Source organism: Phaethon lepturus, unplaced genomic scaffold (genome assembly GCF_000687285.1).
Source record: "Phaethon lepturus isolate BGI_N335 unplaced genomic scaffold, ASM68728v1 scaffold5269, whole genome shotgun sequence".
Lineage (NCBI taxonomy): Eukaryota > Metazoa > Chordata > Aves > Phaethontiformes > Phaethontidae > Phaethon > Phaethon lepturus.
In genome coordinates this window covers 8363-29118 of record NW_010561129.1, presented here as the reverse complement: position 1 = coordinate 29118, position 20756 = coordinate 8363, and the positions used below count along the sequence as shown (strand labels likewise).

Genomic DNA, 20756 nt, shown 5'->3' with positions numbered 1-20756 from the left:
TCCCTCTCTCCACACAGGTTTTAATGCCCACGGTTTCCTGGTTACAATAATTTCTGTGTGGGTTTGTACCTCCGTGCCTCAGGGTAAGACCCATTTAAGTCACAGGACTTTCTCTAAATACCAGGATCTGGTCATAGAGCAAATAGCTGAAGTTTTAGGGATTCCTGGTACCCTGTTCTGAGGCTTCCAAGAGGAATACATTCCAGTGGTATTTATTTTTTAATGCTGCATTTCATTCATACTACCTTTTAATACATATAGCAGAGATAAGGAAGAAAAAGCCTACTTGATTGTATCCCATCTTCCCACTTCACTGACCCGCCACGCCTGGTATCTTTAGAAGGCCTCCTGCCTTTCTGAGCTTCGTTTGAGGGATGTCACCCCAGAAACTGCATCCAACTCAGGGAATTGACTAAAAAGTTTAGTTCTTACAAAAATCTGTCATGAACAGCACTGATGGGAACATAGGGGTTTCTATACAACAGTCTGACAATAAAAGTTCAGGACCAAGTAATGAAGAGTGGTCACAGGAAAGCAATTATTACATAGCAGTGACTCTTTTTTTTTTTTTTTTTAAAGGAGAATTTTCAGCTTTCCAACAAAATGCTTGGAACTTTGTCCCAGAAACAGATGGTTCTCACTTGAGAATGGAGCACAGATTTGTGCGACCACATTGGTAGTGTGGGAAGTATTTTGTTACTTCAAGGGCATTAGCGTTTCAAAAGCAAGAGGCTCAATGAAGATATTTATTTTGTCTGTGTGTAGAGGCCTGTTCATCTCTACATGTCTGCAAACTCTCTTGAGTATGGTGAAGGTAGAGGAATAAATAACATGCTCATGTTCTAAAAAGTAGAGAGTTCTTTGAGTTACTACTTTGTGCTTGTCTCTTCCAGTAGTAAAAATACTCTGATTGAAGACACAGTTTGGAAATAAAAACTCTTTCTTGCATATTTTATGTTCAGAAAAAATACAAGTATCCATTCTTATAGTTTGCTTTGGAGCAAAATATTTTCTGATTTTTCAGTGTTTGTTTTGAAGTTATTAGTCAGTTTTCAAAACCACAAAACACAACCTCTTCCAATCTAGTTTATGTAGAAGCATTTGTTGTTCATAAGAATAAGCCCTGTTCCTTACTGGGTAAAATCAACCTCCTAGCACATACCTTCAAGCACTCTTAGGCGTCTAGAAAGCAGAGTGTCTCCAGTCTGCTTTCCTCCTCACTTTCACTGTTCAACAAGAGAATGTGAAGAAAACCTGAGGAATGATGTGCTGGGGCCTTACTACGGTATTTCATCAGGGTAGAGAAGAGACTCTCAGTTCGTGATGGGCAGCTGCAGGCCATGTTACAGGCAACGAACTAATTTTTTACTTCTGAACAGAGAAACTCTGTGACACAAAACACGAATAACTTTTCTTCCTTGAGGAGATAACACGATTCCAAAGGCTCCTCTGATATTAAATTATTTCCTGGGGATTCCATCTTTCTCTTTCAAAAGAAATTTCTAGCTCTCCTGAAAGCATGATATTAGCAGACTCAAAAATCCTGGAAGACAAATGAAAAGAACCTTACACACGCTGTTAAAAATCCTAAAACCCCTCAACTACCTACTTTCTTAGGATGATTTTACAAACGGAAGTGGCCTGGCAAAATTGATGGCTGGCCATGAAATCCCCAAGTGATACTAATCTGGGAACTCTGAACCAAAGAAAGCAGGATGGTAGAACACCAAGGATAGAAAAACACAAGAACTACTTTGAAATTAACACGGGCCAAACAATAAGTGTGGCCGGGGATGGCTGGTGGGGGGAATCAGAGATTGGCTGAGGTTGGAAGGAACCTCTGGAGGTCATCTGGTCCAACTACCCTGCTCAAGCAGAGCCACCTAGAGCCCAGGACCACGTCTCCAAGGAAGGAGACTCCACAACCTCCCTGGGCAACCTGTGCCAGGGCTCAGTCACCCTCACAGTAAAAATAGTGTTTTCTCATGTTCAGAGGGAACCTCCTGTGTTTCAGTTTGTGCCCATCGCCTCTGGTCCCATCACTGGGCACAACTGAAAAGAGCCTGGCTCCGTCCTCTTTGCACCCTCCCTTCAGGTACTTAGAAAAAGTAGAAATTCTGCAGAAATTCTTGCAAGCACATCCTCCTCCTTCACCGCGTTGTTCCCACTCCAGCTAAGGAGATCTGAGCTCCTGACCTATTGGCATCCGCTGGACATAAAATTTCCTTCTCTTACATGAGGGCTGGCTACTTGGGCTTAATCAAACAAACACATTTTCTTGAAACTGTGGGGCTGTTTCAAGAGCTCATAGCATGTCAGGGTTCCTCTACTAGCAAGGCACTGGGTGCGTTTCTGGAGAAAACAGCAGTAACTTTGCTTGTACCTGTACAGCAGTGTAACTGTACCCTTCTGGACCATGTGAGCACAGGAATGAGACACAACCACTGAACAGTGTGTCAGAGCAGTGACACTGGGAGAGGTAGATGGCTACTGTTAACTGAGATGCAGCTTAAAAGCAGTATATATCATGCAACTGTAATTAAAATCCACAGTACTCGGTGGACAAATGTATAATGTGTATTTTTAGCCCAGGGCAACTGACATTTTTTGTAAATAATTAATAGCAACACCATGGAACATCTTGCAAGTATGTGGATATAAAAGCTCTATTCTGTTGTGATGGGGATCCTCACAAGCCCTTTCTCCAAATATGATCAGAACACAGTGCCAGGAGTGCTGCCCGTTGACAGACTTTTTTATAACTTCAAGGCAGCAAATTTCCCTTTTTGTCTTTGAGAAGTAAAGTAACTTTCCTTTCTTTTGACTTTCCTTCAGTAAGTAAGGAAAGCCTCCTTCAAGAGGAAAAGACTAGACCACTCTAGCTGAAGGTTTGGGTCCTTTAAAACCATAGTCCAGAATTCAGACTCCATGGCCCTTCACAGTGCATTGTAAAAAATCTTGTTACACAAACCCCCACACTTCAGGACACAAAATGATAGGTTGGCTCATTATTTACAAACCCATTCCTACAGAATTTGCACTTTAGAGTAACTTCTGTTAAATATCTTTGGTCTTGCTTTTTCACCAAACAAGAAAACATGGGTAGACTTGCTAAGATCACAGTTCTGAGTCTAACAGTTTGTGGGACAGATACTGTTAGTGAGAAGTCATGAAGCTGGATCTACTGAAGGTCATAAAGTGCTTGCCAGTTAAGATATTCCTGTAGTCATCTCCTGCTACTGGCTTATCATCTACAATTAACTAATTGGCATACCCTTCTTTGTTATAAAGATTTTTTTTTTCCTCCACAGAGCTGTAGATGATGTGTCTGATGCAGCTAGTTTTAATATACAAAATGAGTTGTGATTCATTTTCCTTTTCTCCACCTATAATTTCTCGTTTGCTGCTCCCTTCACACGTGCACATTTCTACATGCACAAGAGAAAAACATATGCAAAATAAAAGGGTAACAAAATAGCACACACTAATCAGCTAAATATATGTCCTATTGAATAAGTAATGGTAGGAAGAATTTAATTTGTGAAAACGGAGCCTGCTATGGCTGAGATTTATTGCTGATTGTTGTGATATCTCATGTGATAACTAGCATGGTGGTTGTACCTGAAAATGGGACTGAGCACAAACTGCCATTTCACCTGAGCGTATATATTAATCACAGCCAGTTACTGCTGCAACTCATGTTTGGGTTCTTTCACATTTTATACAAGTCTGCAGGTCATGCCTAAAACAACTGAACCAACAAATGTCCTCTATAAGGGAGAACCACAGAATCATAGAACAGTTTGGGTTGGAAGGGACCTGTAAAGGCCATCCAGTCCAACCCCCCTGCAGTGAGCAGGGACATCTTCAACTAGATCAGGTTGCTCAGAGCCCCGTCCAGCCTGACCTGGAACATTGCCAGGGATGGGGCATCTACCACCTCTCTGGGCAACCTGGGCCAGGGTTTCCCCACCCTCATTGTGAAACATTTCTTCCTTAGATCTAGTTGAAATCTGCCCTCTTTTAGTTTAAAACCATCACCCCTTGTCCTATTAATCCATAGATTTAGTAACGCTCAAGGCTGCCGGATGTGGCAAGTGATCGATTTACATCCCAATTTTATGTAGAATTTATGCACATGCTCAGTTCTGCACAGCAACCAAACCCAAACTCCTGGTTTCCAGGGAGTACTGTGCCTGCAACTCTTCTAGAAACTAAGTTTTCAGATATGATCTGTGACTGTACTATCCAAAATCTAGAAATCAGCATCACTGTCAAAACCTGATAACCAATACAACATCAAAAGAAGGATGGAGACAGAAATTACTTTATAATGACCTCACAGTTCTGAAGATGCCTTTTACCTTGCTGTCCTTTCTGTAGAAATGTTTTCTTTATAGTGAATCTCTGTGCACACAGTAAGCGTTTGTCAGACTCTCAGTAAATTATTAAAAAACTGTTTTAAACGTTGAAAATAGCAATCATCTGAGAATAAATATGGTGTTAAATTTATGTCTAGATATCTCTTACAGAGAAAAATCTCTTTAAAGTCTCACATTAAACATTCATATTTCTCTGGGTACTGCTTTAGTGTGATGACTACAATGTTATATTTCACTAAATGTTAATTTTCTTTTTCCCAAGTTTTCTGAAGAGAAAAACTCTTTTGTTTCTTTAAAATAACAGGAGCATTATGACACAGCAGGGTAAAAGTAAGAAAAAACTAACAGTTTTTCCTTCTATGTTGTGTATTTATGCTGTGCATAAAAATAAGTTAATGTTGCAGTGTGCATTGGGGCAATTAACTCATATGATATGCCGTTTCTTTCATGATTCCTGGTCCATAGTGCTTCTGCATTCCCAGAACCCTGTTGCACTGCTTTCTGTTTTCTTCTCTTCTTCATCTATGTTTTGGTGCAGTAAATTCCCGACGATGTTCTTCCACTCAGCTTAGCTCCTCTGCCTCTCTTCACGATAAAAAGGACTTGTGTCAATAAGCACAACTGGCCATTCAGATTACTACTATGTGGCACAATTATGCTTTTCTTACTGCAGCCAGGGTTTTTTTGTAATGAAACTTCTCTGCACCACTGAATTTTCATTGTAACTGCCTGGTGCATCTTTACTGACTCAGGCTTTTCAAAGAAAATCGGAGGGTAATTTCATGAACAGATATGATCATTAATTTCTTTAAGGTTCAGAATGTAGAACAACAGAGGCTTATGGGCCTTGTTTGAAATCAGATGGAAATGATTCTGAAATCTATGTTGAACTGTTGTATATTTCCTTTCAAATAAAATAAAATAATCATAGAATCATTTGGGTTGGAAGGGACCTGTAAAGGCCATCCAGTCCAACCCCCCTGCAGTGAGCAGGGACATGGGCAACTAGATCAGGTTGCTCAGAGCCCCGTCCAGCCTGACCTTGAATGTTGCCAGGGATGGGGCATCTACCACCTCTCTGGGCAACCTGGGCCAGTCTTTCACCACCCTCATCGTAAAAAATTTCTTCCTTACATCTAGTCTCCATTCACTCTCTTTTAGTTTAAAACCATCACCCCTTGTCCTATCACTACAGGCCCTGCTAAAAAGTCTGTCCTCATCTTTCTAAGCCCCCTTTCAGTACTGGCAGGCTGCAGTAAGGTCTCTCTGGAGCCTTCTCTCCTCCAGGCTGAACAACCGCAACTCTCTCAGCCTGTCCTCACAGGAGAGGTGTTCATTCACCTCTGATCATTTTTGTGGCCCTCCTCTGGACCTGCTCCAACAAGTTCCATGTCTTTCTTGTGCTGAGGGCTCCAGAGCTGGACACAGGATTCCAGGTGGGGTCTCACCAGAGCAGAGTAGAGGGGTAGAATCACCTCCCTCGACCTGCTGGCCACGCTGCTTTGGATGCAGCCCAGGATATGGTTGGCCTTCTGGGCTGCCAGTACACATTGTCGACTCATGTCCAGCACTTCGTCCACCAGTACCCCCAAGTCCTTCTTGGCAGGGCTGCGCTCAATCCCTTCATCCCCCAGCCTGTATTGATGGTGGACGTATGGGATGGGTTGTATCCCCAGTATCAAACTGGGGGTTGCCCCAACCCAGTTGCAGGACCTGGTACTTGGCCTCGTTGAATCTCACGAGATTCACACAGGCCCACCTCTTGAGCTTGTCCAGGTTCCTCTGTATGGCATGTCCCGTCCCTCAGGCGTGTCAACCTCACCACTCAGCTTGGTGTTGTCTGCAAACTCACTGAGGGTGCACTTGATACCACTGTCTGTGTCATTGATGAAGACATTAAAGAGTACTGGTCCCAGCACTGAAGCCTGAGGGACACCACTTGTCATGGATCTCCACCCAGACTTTGAACAAAGTAAGATGAAGTATGAGTTGTGGTGCTAGTTATAGATGTCTGCAGTGCCTGAAGGTCCCTGCCTGGTCTTCAGCTGCCACTCTACAGGAGCACAGATCTCCACAAGGTCCTATATCATATTTCCAAGCCCTGCACAGAAACATAGCAAGTCCTTGGGTGTCACAAGTGGCACTGGGTATGTTGGTGTGATCAGATACATGGAGCCATTAGCATGTCAGTTTTGAATTACAGAAATAAAATAATATCAAACATCTAATGTTCCAAAGGAGCATTTTAATAATACTGACCTACTTGTCCATCACTGTAGTAAATTTATTTGCATTGTAATACATTTATTTGTAGTTAGTGTGTACAAATGTAAGTCCTATATTCTGTAAAACTGGTACTTGTGCTTGCGAAGCGAGAAGCTGTTATTTTTAAGCAGCCTTCAGTATTCCTAATAGCTGAATACACTTTTTGTTAGGCTGGTTGCGGTGTGCCATATGTCATCAGATCTAGTCTCCCGGATGCTCCGTGTTTGAAATAACAGAGAATTCCAAGGATTATGACCTTTTCTTCTTATACTTTGTCTTTGAAATACTGAGTGTGATTCTGGGTCCTTTGAACTAATTGGAAAGCCATCTTCTGACACAATGAGGGTTTCTGGATCAGCCCGCTTCTCCTACAGCCATGCAAAGAACCTCTCACTCACCTGCTTGTTCCAGCTACTGTTCAGCTTTGGGGACAAATTTCAGCTCACTCTTTATGTTCTGAATCTCTGATAAGTTGACAGCAGGACCTGGAAGTTTCTTAGCTCCTGGGAGATGTTTCTTGTCCTTCTCCTCCTCTGTCGAAGCAGGAACACCCTGCATGGAAGGACACCAGTGACTTTACTGCTGCAACAGCAATCTCTTGGGTATGAGCATAGGTCAGTTATTTGAGAAATAGGAAAGGACGGTTTTATACTAAATACAGTCCTTATGGAAACTGGGGGCAGGGGAGGCAGAATGAGATAGGTTATTTTGCTGGCTGTTGTCTAAGATGTCTAAAAAAAAAACATTCTGGAAAAAAAATCAGAAATTGGTCTGTGCAAGGGAATGTGGATCTTTTGGTAAATCAGTACGAATTTACAGTGTCAGACCATTAGCAGAAAGTTAACTGAGTGGAGCATTAAAGGCAACTCCCAGGTCACTCATATTTTAGGGAAAAAAAGCAGAAGAACGATTTTTATAATATTATTTCTTTCAGAGTCTCATAGTTCCCAGCCAGTTGGGGAGGAAAACCACCATGCACTTCTGCAGCTCTGGAGAAGAGCTGTGATAGTAGGTTATGGACCCCAAAAGCTCCATTCAAGCTCAGTCCAAGTTGATGTTTAATTTTTCTTAACCTCAGTTGTAAGACCAGTTATCATTTTATGTTTGAATTAGGGTAGTGCCTGACAGCTATTTTGCTGACACTGTAAAAATTCAGGCTAAATAACAACATTTACAGAACAGCGAGCATCTCGGCTGATTTCCCAGTGGATCACAGTATTTCAGCCCTTGGTACTTCCTCGGCTGAACTACTGCTCCTAGGTGAAGTAAAGCATGTATTTTAAACAATTTCTATTCCAGACTGAGTAATTTTTTGAAGGACTAGTTTTCCAGTAGGGAGTTTAAGGTTGTTCCAGCCTCTTCTGTATTTTATAAAGCTGGCATACAGGGAGAATCATGTAGGTTTAGAGATAAATTAATATTTTAATGCAAATAATTTCACAATGAAATTACGTTTTCTTTTTTGATTACTCTGTGAACATCCTCTTGGGATGGGCTTTTTGAAGTTAATTCAGTATTTAGATTTATTAGCCACCCACTTTGGAAAGGTGTATTGACTGTGAACAGTCAATTCTTAATATTTGACTTACTTAATTTTTAAAATTCCAAAGTTATCCGTCAAATACTATTGGCCAGCAAAGCCCTCTTTCTTCTGCTAACTAATGGACTACAAGCTAATCAGGAAGGAGACTTTTTGCAATGATGTCAAGTAGCAAAAAAACAAGGAATTTTAGAAAACGGACATTTTCTTCTTACCTGATCTTTAGGAACTTTCTAGAGATCACGATATATAAGAAAACTGAAGCAACAATTATATTTTTTGGCTTACTAAACTTGTACTATCTTTTCTCACTTTTTAGCTAATACGCTATTAGTTAATACAAGATAATACTATTAACATCATACTATTGTTTCTGTTTTGATCATTTAAAATCCCAGTCAGTAGTCCAGCCCCAGCTACTATATATATTATCTAATATTTAGCTTAATGATCTGACATCCTGGAACAGTAGCAAAGCACAGCAGGAGAATAAGTAAATTCATGCAGAAGGTGTTTGAAGGGATGGACAAAATTGTATTGGTAGTCAAGGATGCCACGAGCTCGTATTGTTTCCGTTGACACTTTTCTTGCACAGCTACCTAATCTGAATAATTGGGAAAAACTACCATCCCTCAAACCCCCATAGCAGATACTGTATCGAAAATAATACTGTTTCCAGTCATCTACAATACCATTCCTTCTTGTAGTACAAATGGTGCAAAATTTGACCATGTTTTGGAGACTTTGCGCTCCATAAAATGATGTTAGCTTTCCTTCTAATCTCGGGTGTGTGCTATTTGTGACTGCACCCCTCCCTGTATCACCCACTCCATGTGCAATGCACAGCTGAGATCAGACCTTGGCCTCCAGTTTTACTGAAGGAAGTCTGAAGAGTGACTTAGAAGTACGCTAGTTATTATATATATATATTAACTCTATGTAACTCTGCATTATAGATACATTAACTCTATATAAGAGTTAACAAATACATGCATGGAAATGCTCTGACTGAAGAAGAGTTATGTTCCGAAATTCCCATCCCCCATTTCTTTTGCATGTTAACATGTCTGCTCCATTGACCTTCAAAAATACATGTTCCCTTGACTCCACCACCCTTTTGAGTAAGATCCGTATTTCCCTCATCTCCTTTGCCGAGGCTTTAAAATACAGTGAAAAATGCTAAGAGCTGTTAGCAAAAGTTGTATTTCTCTAAAGCTGATCTAAAGAATCGCAAGCTGTATGCAAAACTTCACAAGATGAGAAAGCTAAAAAGATAAGTCCACTGGTAGCGTTTTTATTCTATTCCTATTACAAGATCTGGTTCTGTAGTCTTTACTCCCATTGCTTTGGTTGCATATTGCTGTAAAACCAGGGCCAAGAATGTCCATTCTGTAATGTTTATCTCATAAGTAGTATTCACATAACTGAGAAGCAAAGCGATATTCAATTACCCAACCAAATCTAATTACCAGCACTAGTCATTTATTTTATTTCTCAAATAGTACCAGAACTCACACACGCTGTATTCGTTTCTGCTTGATAACATGCATTCCTTCACCAGTTTAATTACCACAGAGAGAATATGCTTTGATTTCCTTCCAGGGGAGAAAGCCACAATATGTGTTCAAGGTCACTTTGTATGTTTGGTTTTGTTTTTTCAGAATCTTCTTAAGAAGGGTTAAGTCAGCCTGGGTTTGATCTCTTCAGGAAAGTTCTCTGTAAACAGAGCACTATTTCTATCAAATATGTTGACATTCAGAAAGCAATCTCTCCGACTTAGAGAGAAAAGGAAGAATTAGCTCTTACGTACCTAAACCTGACCATTGTAAGTGCCTGTACCAGGTCAGAAGGAGCTGATGATTTGCCCAAAACTAATCTTGTTTGGGGCTGAACCACCAGCAGTGCCACTGCATGCCTGGCGAGAAGTGGCTGTCCACCTCCCTCCTGGTCCTCACGGCTCTGCTCTGCGTGAGGGCAAGACACCCTCCAGCCACGACAGCTTTCCTTCACCTGCATGGCCGCAAGCCCACCCGGCCGAGTCCTGGCCACGGCAGCCCGGCTCGTGGGGTCAGTCTGAGCCTTTCCTGCCCTTGGCTCTAGGGATCATCCATGGCTCTGGCCCAGTAGGACCAGTTCTCAGCTGGGGATTATAAATCCAAACTAAGCCAGTTTATGGAAGCCATCAGCACCCATCTTTACTTGCATTTTTTTCTTGTTTGGAGTATCCCACTACCTTGTTCTCCATTGTTGGTTTTAGTTCTTATTTATTATAAAAGTTCACGGTAAATCAGATGCTTTAGTATCATCAAGAAATATGATATCTGTGTTTAATCATAACCTTTGTGATCAGTGTTGGTTAAGGTAGAAATTTGACTTCATATTCAAAACTCAGTATTAAATATCCCCTGTAAAATACAGGCATGCAACACAGAATTCAATCTAAAATGGACTATTTTCACCCTATGCAGGTAAATGGGTTCACAATTTCTGGTTTTAATTTGCAAAAGTATAGTCTTCACATTCAATTTCTACTCCTTGATACATTTTCCAAAAAGTGTCAGGTTTGAAAACCTGTTCCAATACTGTTAAGCTGTAACAATAAATCCCTCTGCAGGGCAGCAGGTAGTAGCAGATTCTTCCAAAGCTTGCTAGAACTTTTCCTGCTGTACCCCATCAGCTCCAGCCTCGATAAATACTGCCGGTGAAATCCTGACTCTCTTTCCTGACAGCATATATCATCCTGCTGTTGAAGCAGAGCTATGCACCTTTGAAACAGTTTAAATTCCTATAGGTGCCTTGGCAGCAAAACCAGAACAACGTATATATGAAGTGCTCAGTAGGTGGCCAGTTATTTCCCTGAAAGACCAGTGTATGTTCAGCTGTGGTAGCTAAGATTGGTATGTAGTGCTATAACTTGACTAAAAGGCTGTCTTCCAATCAATGGCAGGGATTCTCCTGAGGAAATAAAATAATAAAAGCCCCTTTTTTTCTTACCTCCTCCACTTCTTCAGCTGCAAGTTCTTTTCTTTTATGAGGGTGGCCTGCACCTGGTCGAAATGCTCCCATTGGGATGTTAATATTAGCCTGTGAGAAAGAAATTATGATGCATATAATAGCGATTGATAGATAGACATATAGTTGGTAAATGGCAAAACTCCAAAGAGGTGGGACAAGAGTATAGACATTATCAAGGTTTCCAAGCACTTACGCCTTCAATGTATGCACCATCACGCCACTCCCGCGGGAAAGAGAACTGCTTTCATCTCCATTTTAAAGATGGAAAGCAAAAAACAAAGCTACCTAGAAAGCTTTTGAAGTTCTGCATTTTAGTCTAATGCTCCCTGATTTCATCGGACTTTAAACAAATGAGAACTAGACACCAAAGTGTCTTTAGGCTTCTGGGTTTGCTCCAGTTTGGTCAAGGTCAAACAGAAAGAAGAGTGCCAAGAATCAGCATTTAAGTGCAAATCACCCAAATCCTACAATAAGACACAAGCCACCAGACCACTCTCCCTCTGACACCCGTTCTCACCTCATTTAATCACAGGTAGTTGGGAAGGACAGCCCATCCTGAGCCAACTTAAGCCACGAGTGTTTAAAATGTGGTTTTACTGACAAAATTTACCCACGGGTGCTACAAACTGCAAATGTAATGCCTTAGTCCTAGAAATACACCTCTCGGCTGCAAAGAGGATCCGTGGGAAAAGGCAGGAAGGCTTTTTGACCCTCCAGTCCCCGCTGGGTTTTGCCCGGCTGCCCCAGCCCGGTCTGCAGCAGGGGCTCAGGGGTCGAAGCAGGCTGAGCCGGCTCCAACGCCGGAGGGACCGCTAGCCCCCGGCTTTAGCAAACGCCCTCCGGAATGAAACCCACAGGACGGCATCAGTCTGAGTTTTCATCCGTGGCAGAACGCCAGCAGCCATAGCATAAGGGGCGCTTATAACAGATACCTTAAAAGTAAAGATTTTTGACAAAAGAATGGCAGAAAACATTGCTTAGGAAAGAGCAGCTAAAATGTATCTATTTCCTGATGCCACCCAGCCTGGGTGATTACTTTAAAAGTCAAATGGCGTGATCAACTAAATGCGCAATTTATACCTATTCTTATCTCGTGATCTCAGAGGAGAAGCTGCTCCGAGGAAATGTCATCAAAATATCATGACTCCCACTGGTAAAAGCAGGGGGTGAATCGGTAATGCTAGGCAGCGGAAACACAGACCCTCCCAACAGCAAGCTGTGCTATTGTAGTTTACCATCTGACTGATTTGCATTAAATGAAGATGAATAATCCTGTCCTTCTGCTCAAATCACGGTCTTGCAGATCGTGCCCCAGGTTGGGCAACCACAGGAAAACAGCCCACTGCTTTCAGTAACAACTGTGCTGACAGCTGCAATCAAGCGTTGAGCAAATTAAGAATCCATTTGCCAAGAAATAAGCACCTTTCCCCGTATTCTATTTATCTATTTCCATTCATTTTATTTATGCAAGGCGATGCTGCCGTTTCAGTGGGGCTGGCAAATGTCTGTAGGGCCATGTTCTTTGTAGACAACTGGGTAGTCATTTCATAACGCTTTTTCACTAAGCGTTAGTTTAGATATGGTGAAACCTTTCATCTGCACTTCCTAAGTTCCCAGGAGACAGGGCATGTTCAGCCTCGCAGCACTTAACCCGTTATTTCGTTTAGAAGCAGAAAAAAAACAGATTTGCTATTTCTAATTTTAAGCATCTCCCCGGCCAGGCTCCGGTACTTCCAGGCAGCTTCTTTATTTTTTTTGTTTTTGGAATATGAAACTTCTTTGCACTTTACAGCTAGCATGGTCATACAAGTTTGCAGAGTTGAAGCATTTAGAGTTTTCTCTCCCCTTGGTGCTCGTTTTGAACTCGTTCCTCCCCCTTGGAGGCAGCGAAGCAGGAGCCAGCCTCCCGCACGGCGGCGAGTCTGACACCCGGCCCTGGCACATCCCGCTCTGACCGACAGACCGGCCGCGGCTAGGAACGGTTCAGGAAATGAACTACTAAGTGCCAGACCGCCAGTTAAATTAAATAAAGCGCTCTTTGGTTTGCTTCAGCGTTTTCACAGTGATCTGTGTCGCACGAAAGCGGTTTGAACTATTTTGTCTGTAGTAAGTGCATTCACGTCAGAGTTTGGACAAGACGTATGCAGACATGAAATGTTATCTTGGTAAAACCAGCAGCCTTTAAGACATAGTTTAACGCTGCCTGGAGCTGATAACACATAGTATAAGTTAAAATATTGCTAGTACGAAATGAAAGTATGACTGACGTCCAAACAGTTCCTGACCAGAGGTACCAAAGTCCTGAGCTGTAAATCTCCTTCTTAATGCAACGCTGGTCCCTTCCCATGGATGAGCGGCCGTGTAACGGGTGGACCAAATTCCGTACGTCAACGTAGATCTGCAAGGACTGTGTCATGCTGCACAAGTTTGCGCTTTTGCTTTTAAAATACGTTTCAGAGCTCTTGTCACCTGTCTGCTGGGACTGAGATACGAGCCTCAGTGACCTCTTCCTCCTCTTCCATCCAGTGAAATGCTAAACAGGAAATTTTTTGTTCCAAACTCCCGAAATCCTAAACTACAATTGCTTTAGACAGACTTTCTAGGTGTGCTCATTACTCTTAAGCACACTAATTATTAAAAATTTTGGCTTTGCATCTTCCTTTGTTTTTGGAAAGTGCCTACCATATTTTGGATGTCATTGCAGTTTTCATAATGAGTAGGGATGCGTACTGATGTACTGGACTAAGGTCTCCCTGAAAAGACCAAAGGAAAAATATCTGTAAGCATGACATACAACATGTATTGCTGGTTTGACTTGATACAACTGGTATCTAGAGATATGTTTGTGTTCCTTCTGTTTAGTAGAGACAGGGCATCCAGGTCAGGAACTCTTGGGACCTGAGTTACTGGCAGCCCTGCATGAATTGAGGACTGTTACGGGTAAGTTCTCCACAGCACCACAGCCATTCCTAGCAGTCCAGAAGGATGACTGAATAAGCTAGAAAGCCACTTCAGTATAAACAAATTCAAGTTAAAAAAAAAAAAAGGAATTCAGAGAAAACTGAAAGCCCCTCACCCTCCCCGCTGGGGAAAGCCAAGAGTGGTGGCTGTAGGTAGAATAATTGTCAGCCGGAGCTATACACAGCCTTCACACACTGAGAGGGGAGGACAGCAATGAGCGTCACCAGGAATTAACACTACTTGGGTCCTCTATTGCTCCAAACTACTCTTGGGAACCAGTTTCTACCTTTAACTCTCCTACATCTGTATTTAGTGGCAAGCGAGAATTTTAGTGTACCTCTCATACGGTCAGAAAGAAGCCACTTCTGACACGGAGTACCATGAAATACTTCGGTTAGTAACGTGCCATTACATTTCCGTTGCTGCAGCACGATGTATGTTCTCCAGGGGATGTCGATCCTACTATAACAGCACATAATAGCAAAGGATCGTAATATATGAATCACAATGTATAAAAGTAATGTGACATTTTGAGTCACGGTTCTTAAAGCGCTCAAAGTGTAATGGGCATCAATTCAAGTGCAAGCCTCCCTGATGGAGCAACCTTTGACACAATGCTTAACAGATGTATTTTAAAGTTTCTACTGTAGTTTTTCTCATGATCCAAATTACCTTTGCAAAAATTAAAGTTTCTTAAAATATTAAACTCGGTGTTTAAACTTAATGCACTTTTTAAATGGACAAAATTGAAACATTTTTTTTACATTTAGAAGCTGGAAAGTCGCCATAAAAATAAAAAGAAGTCTATAACTACTTCTTTACTTTGAGGAAAAAAGGAAACCATTTTTTATTCCTAAAAAATGTTTATATGTGCCTATGGAGTTTAAATTTAGAATATAAATACTTTTGAGCTATAAATTATCTACATGTTTTCATTAATCATACAAACATTTCCATAGTCACTCTAAAAGAGGGATGAAAATTTGAACTGAGTGAAATCAACGGCAAACTTCTGCCAATTTCAGCTGCATTAGAGTACAGTAGTTTGCATACTTGTTCCAGTAAAGTTGACGATGATAAAAAGAATTAGCATTTTTACAGTGCCTTGCAACTTCATTACACAGTCTAGCCACTGGGTAATTAATCTTCTTGATACTCCATTGAGTTTGCATTATCTTGGGAAAAGAGAGAACAGATCAGACTTTAGAAATGCCATTTTGTGTTTCTTACGTAATTTCAAGGGAACCTGAACTTGTGGTAAAATTTTACAAAATACATGAAAATTCTGTAAAATTTTGCAGTTCAGGGCTATTTTGGCCTTTTGATAATAACCAACGATAGGTAAATACAATATGGGCTAGATACTTTCTTCATGATGCTACTTCATGATGACTTTGGGATAATTCTCCAGCTGTTTCTTTTACAAGTATGTAACAACCGACTTCATCCCTGCAAGCATATGCCATTTGAGGATGTATGTGGCATAAAAGAATTTTTAAAATGAAAACATCATATTCTCTCATTTTACTTTGGCTTTTAAATAAAATGCTTCTTAAACAAATATTGGAAGTTGTGGGGTTTTTTCTTAAAGGAATACAGACATGAAGAACTTTGGAATACATATGCCATCTTTTCAGCCTATAATTCTTCCAGCATTATATAAACTCTGTGGAAAATCTAATAGTTGCAATAATTAATTTTACTCATAATGCTGATCAGTTATGCAGATGTATCACCGTGTTTCGCTTAGCTGATCCACCAACAGGCATAACCTAACACTGGAAAGACCATGCAAGCAAGCAATCAACCAAGCTATCTGATCCAGTTTTTTATCAGCTCAGATCATAAGATGCTCTTCAAACTTTTTCAGTGCTTTCATACCTATCAAGCTTTTCTCTTCAAAAGAATAATCCCCAGTTAGCACTTCTATGGTGTTTTGTCCAAGCAAAAATGCAGTTTGCCAAGCAATGGACTTGAGATTTATTATATTAGAAACATAAATACTGTCTCTTACCTGAATGGCTTTGACATGTGACGCTGGCTGTTTTGACATTTTTAAGACAGAGGCTTATCCCTGCAAGCAAAATGGGAAAGTGTTACAGGCTCTAACATTCTGATAGCCGAGAGAGATAGATAAGCTAGAACTTAACCCGTGCTGCCTCTTGACAGGCATCCGTTTCATCTGCCCAGCTCCTGTTTCCATCTCAGTTTCAGAGTTGCTTAGTTATTCCTTCTGAGTATCAGAAGGAGACAGAACACCTGAGCTTCTCCAATTAATCTTTCATAGCCACAAATGGAGCTATCTCTTTCACATTAAAAAAAATAATGAGTAGAGATAAGGAATCTCTCAAACCTTAACGGCACTGTAAAATGAGTAAAAATTAAGGGAAGCATTTGAGGATAAACAATGTGTGATTATCTCTGTCACAGTATGTACATAGGAATTACTAGCACTCTCAGTTTAAACCTTCATTCAAATAAAGCATAACTTGCTACAAAACATTGGTAAATGCAGATGTAACCATTTTCTGACTCACAAATCCTTGCAAATCTTTAATGCCTATAGACTGAAAATGATCAAGATAGTCAAGCTCTGAAGTTCTCTTTGACATTTGCTGGGGCACAAAGTAGCCTCTCTTCAAAGTTTTAGATCATATAGATTCATCAATTTTCTTTATCAATGACATAAAAAAGAACAGAGTTTTCCATATAATTTTATGCAGGCAGAGAAATATGGGCTGATACAGTATTAATATGCAATAACAAAGGGAAATACACCAAAGTCAAAAGATTCTGTAAAGGTAAAAACACAAAAACAAAAAACCCCAAGAAATTTTATTATCAGATTAATTGAAACATGGCCTCAGCCTTTTATCCTTTCACTGAGAATGAAGATTTTAACTGGACTAGACCTTCATCAAAGTCTGGTTATTTAACCGTTAGAATACAGAATAAGATAGTAATACTAAAAAGTGAGAAATGAGTTCACCAGAGAACTCATTGATCACAACCAAATTACAGAGTATTTTGGCTACTATATTTAACCTGAGTGGAGAAGGAAAATCTTGAGAAAAGTAACAAATGACGTAGGAGAGAATAATAGAAATACACCGAGCAGTCAAAGTGGGTCAAAGTCTTTGGTACTCCAAGGAGTGTAACTGTCACGTGGAGGCAGTGCCAAAGAAAAGTATAGATCAGTCGTAGGTTGGCTTCAGCCTGGAATATCAGCCTAAAATTGTATCACTGGAGCTGCATGGAAGACTTGCTCTTGCATATTGTCACAGCGGCTTTAAATCTGTGTGTAATGCTGAGCAGAACTTACAGGAAAGATGACCTGCCGTTCGAGGTCTCGCTCTGATCACACACTCAGCTGTGAAGAGTGCTGTCCAAATGAACACACAGCCTTCATTCAGAGGATATCATCTTCATAGATTGCTTTGGGTTTAAATTGCTTCCACTGAATTAGTAAATCAGCAAAAACATCCCACCATGAAAAATAAAACCAGCATGCTTTCGGTGAGTTTTATATTGTGGTTTGATATTTACACTCACAAACTTAAAATCAGAAGTAGCTTAAAAACCTTCAGAATTTACTTTGGAGGATGAAATCTCAGCCACTGAAGTTCATGACAAAATTTGAACACATTTCGGAAAGCCGACAGCATTTACTGCACACTCTCTCTTCCCTTTTTGAAAGTCGAGAAATAACTGTGCCGTTAGCCAGTGGTTGTATTCCAAAGATAAATACAAAACAATCCTTCAGTTTATTAGAAAGACAGGACTCATAATATAGAAAAGTTTAATTTTTTTTTCTTATCATCTTCTCCTCTTTGTAATCAGAATGAAAAATGGAAACAAAAGCACAGGAAATTAACCTAAAACATTGTAAAACACCGCAGATCTACTTTGCAAATACTGTCACAACGAAATTCAAGCCAAGATGTACTCCTTCATCCTGCATGCCCGTGCATTGCAAAAACACCAATACACACTTCTTGGGCCACCTAGAGCCAAACGGGGCAAGCATTTACATCGAATCTGGACTTTAGAACAAGCACAGCAACAGTGCTCCTCCGTGAGGTGCTCTGGGTTCACAAGAAGCCTGCGTTCAAAATGATTGCAATCAGACACCGGTTCCTAAAGACGGGTGCATGATACAGTTGTGTCGGACTGCTTTTGGAGGAGGTGATTTTGCTACCAGTTCGTGCTGTCCTCATTACCGCCAGGGAAATCAGGACAACAGCACGCTACGGAGTAAAAATAGACAATCTTCCCTGGCTCTCTCCCCTTCCCTGCCTCCCTCCAGAGCAATACTGACCATCAACCACAGGAAAACAAACCGCAGATTACAGATGCATCTACTACTGAAGTGATTAGTTCTTTCTTATAAATTCCTTTGCTCTTTTGCCATGCGTCTCGGAGAGAGAGTCAAGGGCGCTGCTGATTGTATTAAGTTATTTCTGGCGTCCCAATCAGCTCTGAAAACTTGACAAAAATCACTCTTCACCCTCATTTCCACGGCAGGATTTCACATGTACGCAGCCTGAGACCCACAGCCACACACCGCCCGTACTCCCCGGTGTCTCTGCGGCCGCCCCACACCTTACCTTCTCCCTCTTATGGGCTGCCTGCTGAGCCAAACTTAGAAAGCAACAGCAACGTTAGCTCAGTTTGGAGCTGTTCCATGCCAGACCTCCCTTGCTTCGCAGTGAAAGTACCCGTGAAGAGGGCTACTTGTGACATACAGGACCACTACAGTGAAATAATCCAGTGTTTCGAAAAGAACCTTTGAAAAAGAAAGGACCTATCTTCTACCCCTCCGCTAAAAATAATTTCTGACAGTGCCGCAGCCAGATACTAAGCTGGCTTATTCAATTTGCTTTAAATACAATGAGATATCATAATACCATCTTTTGTAATCCGCACAAGAGATGTAGCGTAGCACAGAGACGACGGAAAGAGCCCTGCCCCTGCCCCGGCTGGACGCTGTCCTCTCCCCCCGCCACGCTCACGGCGTCACGCACACGGCTATTCTGCACACAGAACTGCAGTGTATTATCTTATTAAAAGGCTTTGGCAGGAACGACACCACCGTGAGACCCAGCTAGTAGAAAAAAAGACGAGGCACCCCCACTTTGCAGCTTCCAGCCTGTTACGCAAAAACTTACTACTTGCTCTAGGCGAATGCGACCACATTTTCTGTAACGCAGTTGCCTCCGCTACAGTTACCTGCTAAGCTCATAGCGACAGAACACCCCTCTTACCACCAAAACCCCCATGTAATATTTCACTAGCTTTAACAAACATACAGAAAACATTAAGCATGTACCTACGTACTACGGTATTCGAGCTAATACACAGTTAGGCTTCTTATGAGTCACCAGGTATTTAAGTGACTTTCTGTTTTAAATCTTTAAAGATCCCCACAGACTATGAAGCAATAACTGTAACAATCTGCTCTGAATATGCTGACACACTGCACAAGACATTAAAATAAGCAGAAACCCACAACTATTGTAGTCACCTCACAGCAGTTATTAAAGAGTTTTTATAAGGGTCTTGCAAGTTTTTAATTGACCCATTCAAGATTAGCTTACTTATTTACTTATATAAGATTAACTCCAAACCGTCAAGTGAGTATCTGCACCTCCTTTCGATGCTGAAAGAGGTACCTTCTTCTTGCAGCTGAGGTATTGACTGTGATCCTTTCAGTGTGTCTGAAATAGCTCCGATGCTTTCAGCCCGGATGGCGCTGAGAGCTGCTCCAGGCTGGAATGGGACTCGGCTGAGAAGCGAAGTGTAAAAGGGAATTCCTGTCATAGCTTCCAGTTGTTCTTCCTAAATATAGAGATTGATTCACCCTGTAACTTGGTCCCCTGTGACACTTGACCATCATAAAACTAGGGCTCAAGTGTCAAGCAGGAGGTGTTGAAGGAACACACCTTTGGGTCCTTTTCCTGCCCTCCCTCTCCCTGTCATTCTGGGCTTTTCACAAGCACCAGGCATCCGGCAGCAGAGGGTAATGCACAGCTCCTCCCGTGGAGTTTGGGGCAGCGCGTGCTTCCCTACTGCCACGCTGGAGAAGGAAATAATTATGGAGACGTAATTATGAAGAACTCACCTCAAAGGGACTAACTAGGGGATGCAAATGCCACACCAGCGCAACTGTATCGCTGCTGGGCTGGGAGCAAACTTGCACAGCAGCTGCCTCGGGGTCTCAGCATCGTGTTCCTACGTGCAGGAGAACCACGTTCATGGGGAGGAGGACTTCTGATAGCACGAGGCCGTAGCGGCCAGCTGCTGAATGTTATGGCACGTGGGTGAAGGGAAGCTGAAGGAAGAGTTGGGGGGAGTTGCAACAGCTAGCGAGGGAAGTAAAACGTTATCATACAGTCATGCTTATGCTACCAGTGAGCGCCGTCATCAGTGAAGGCTACTGAAGGAGATCTGCCACAGCAAATCGTGCACAGCCTCATGTTTCCACTCCTAGAAGCATAACCTCCTGCATCTTCACAAGACTGAACTTTCCTCTTCATCACTCTTCTACTGCACCTGTTCTCCACATGACCCACAACACTAACGGTGACAACCGC

General features: G+C 41.6%; 1 protein-coding gene across 1 annotated transcript in view; it reads right to left on the bottom strand.

Annotated features, from left to right (window-relative positions):
• SMPX (small muscle protein, X-linked) overlaps positions 1–19951 on the bottom strand; it is a 41130-nt gene extending 21179 nt beyond the window's left edge. The window contains exons 1-4 of the mRNA XM_010293888.1: positions 19836–19951; positions 16178–16237; positions 11182–11271; positions 7046–7199 (exon numbers count right to left, since the gene is read on the bottom strand). Of these exons, the coding sequence (XP_010292190.1) occupies positions 7059–7199; positions 11182–11271; positions 16178–16216 (270 nt within the window). The 5' untranslated portion in view covers positions 16217–16237; positions 19836–19951 and the 3' untranslated portion in view covers positions 7046–7058. The remainder of the gene's footprint in view (positions 1–7045; positions 7200–11181; positions 11272–16177; positions 16238–19835) is intronic.
• Positions 19952–20756: the final 805 nt, after the last annotated feature.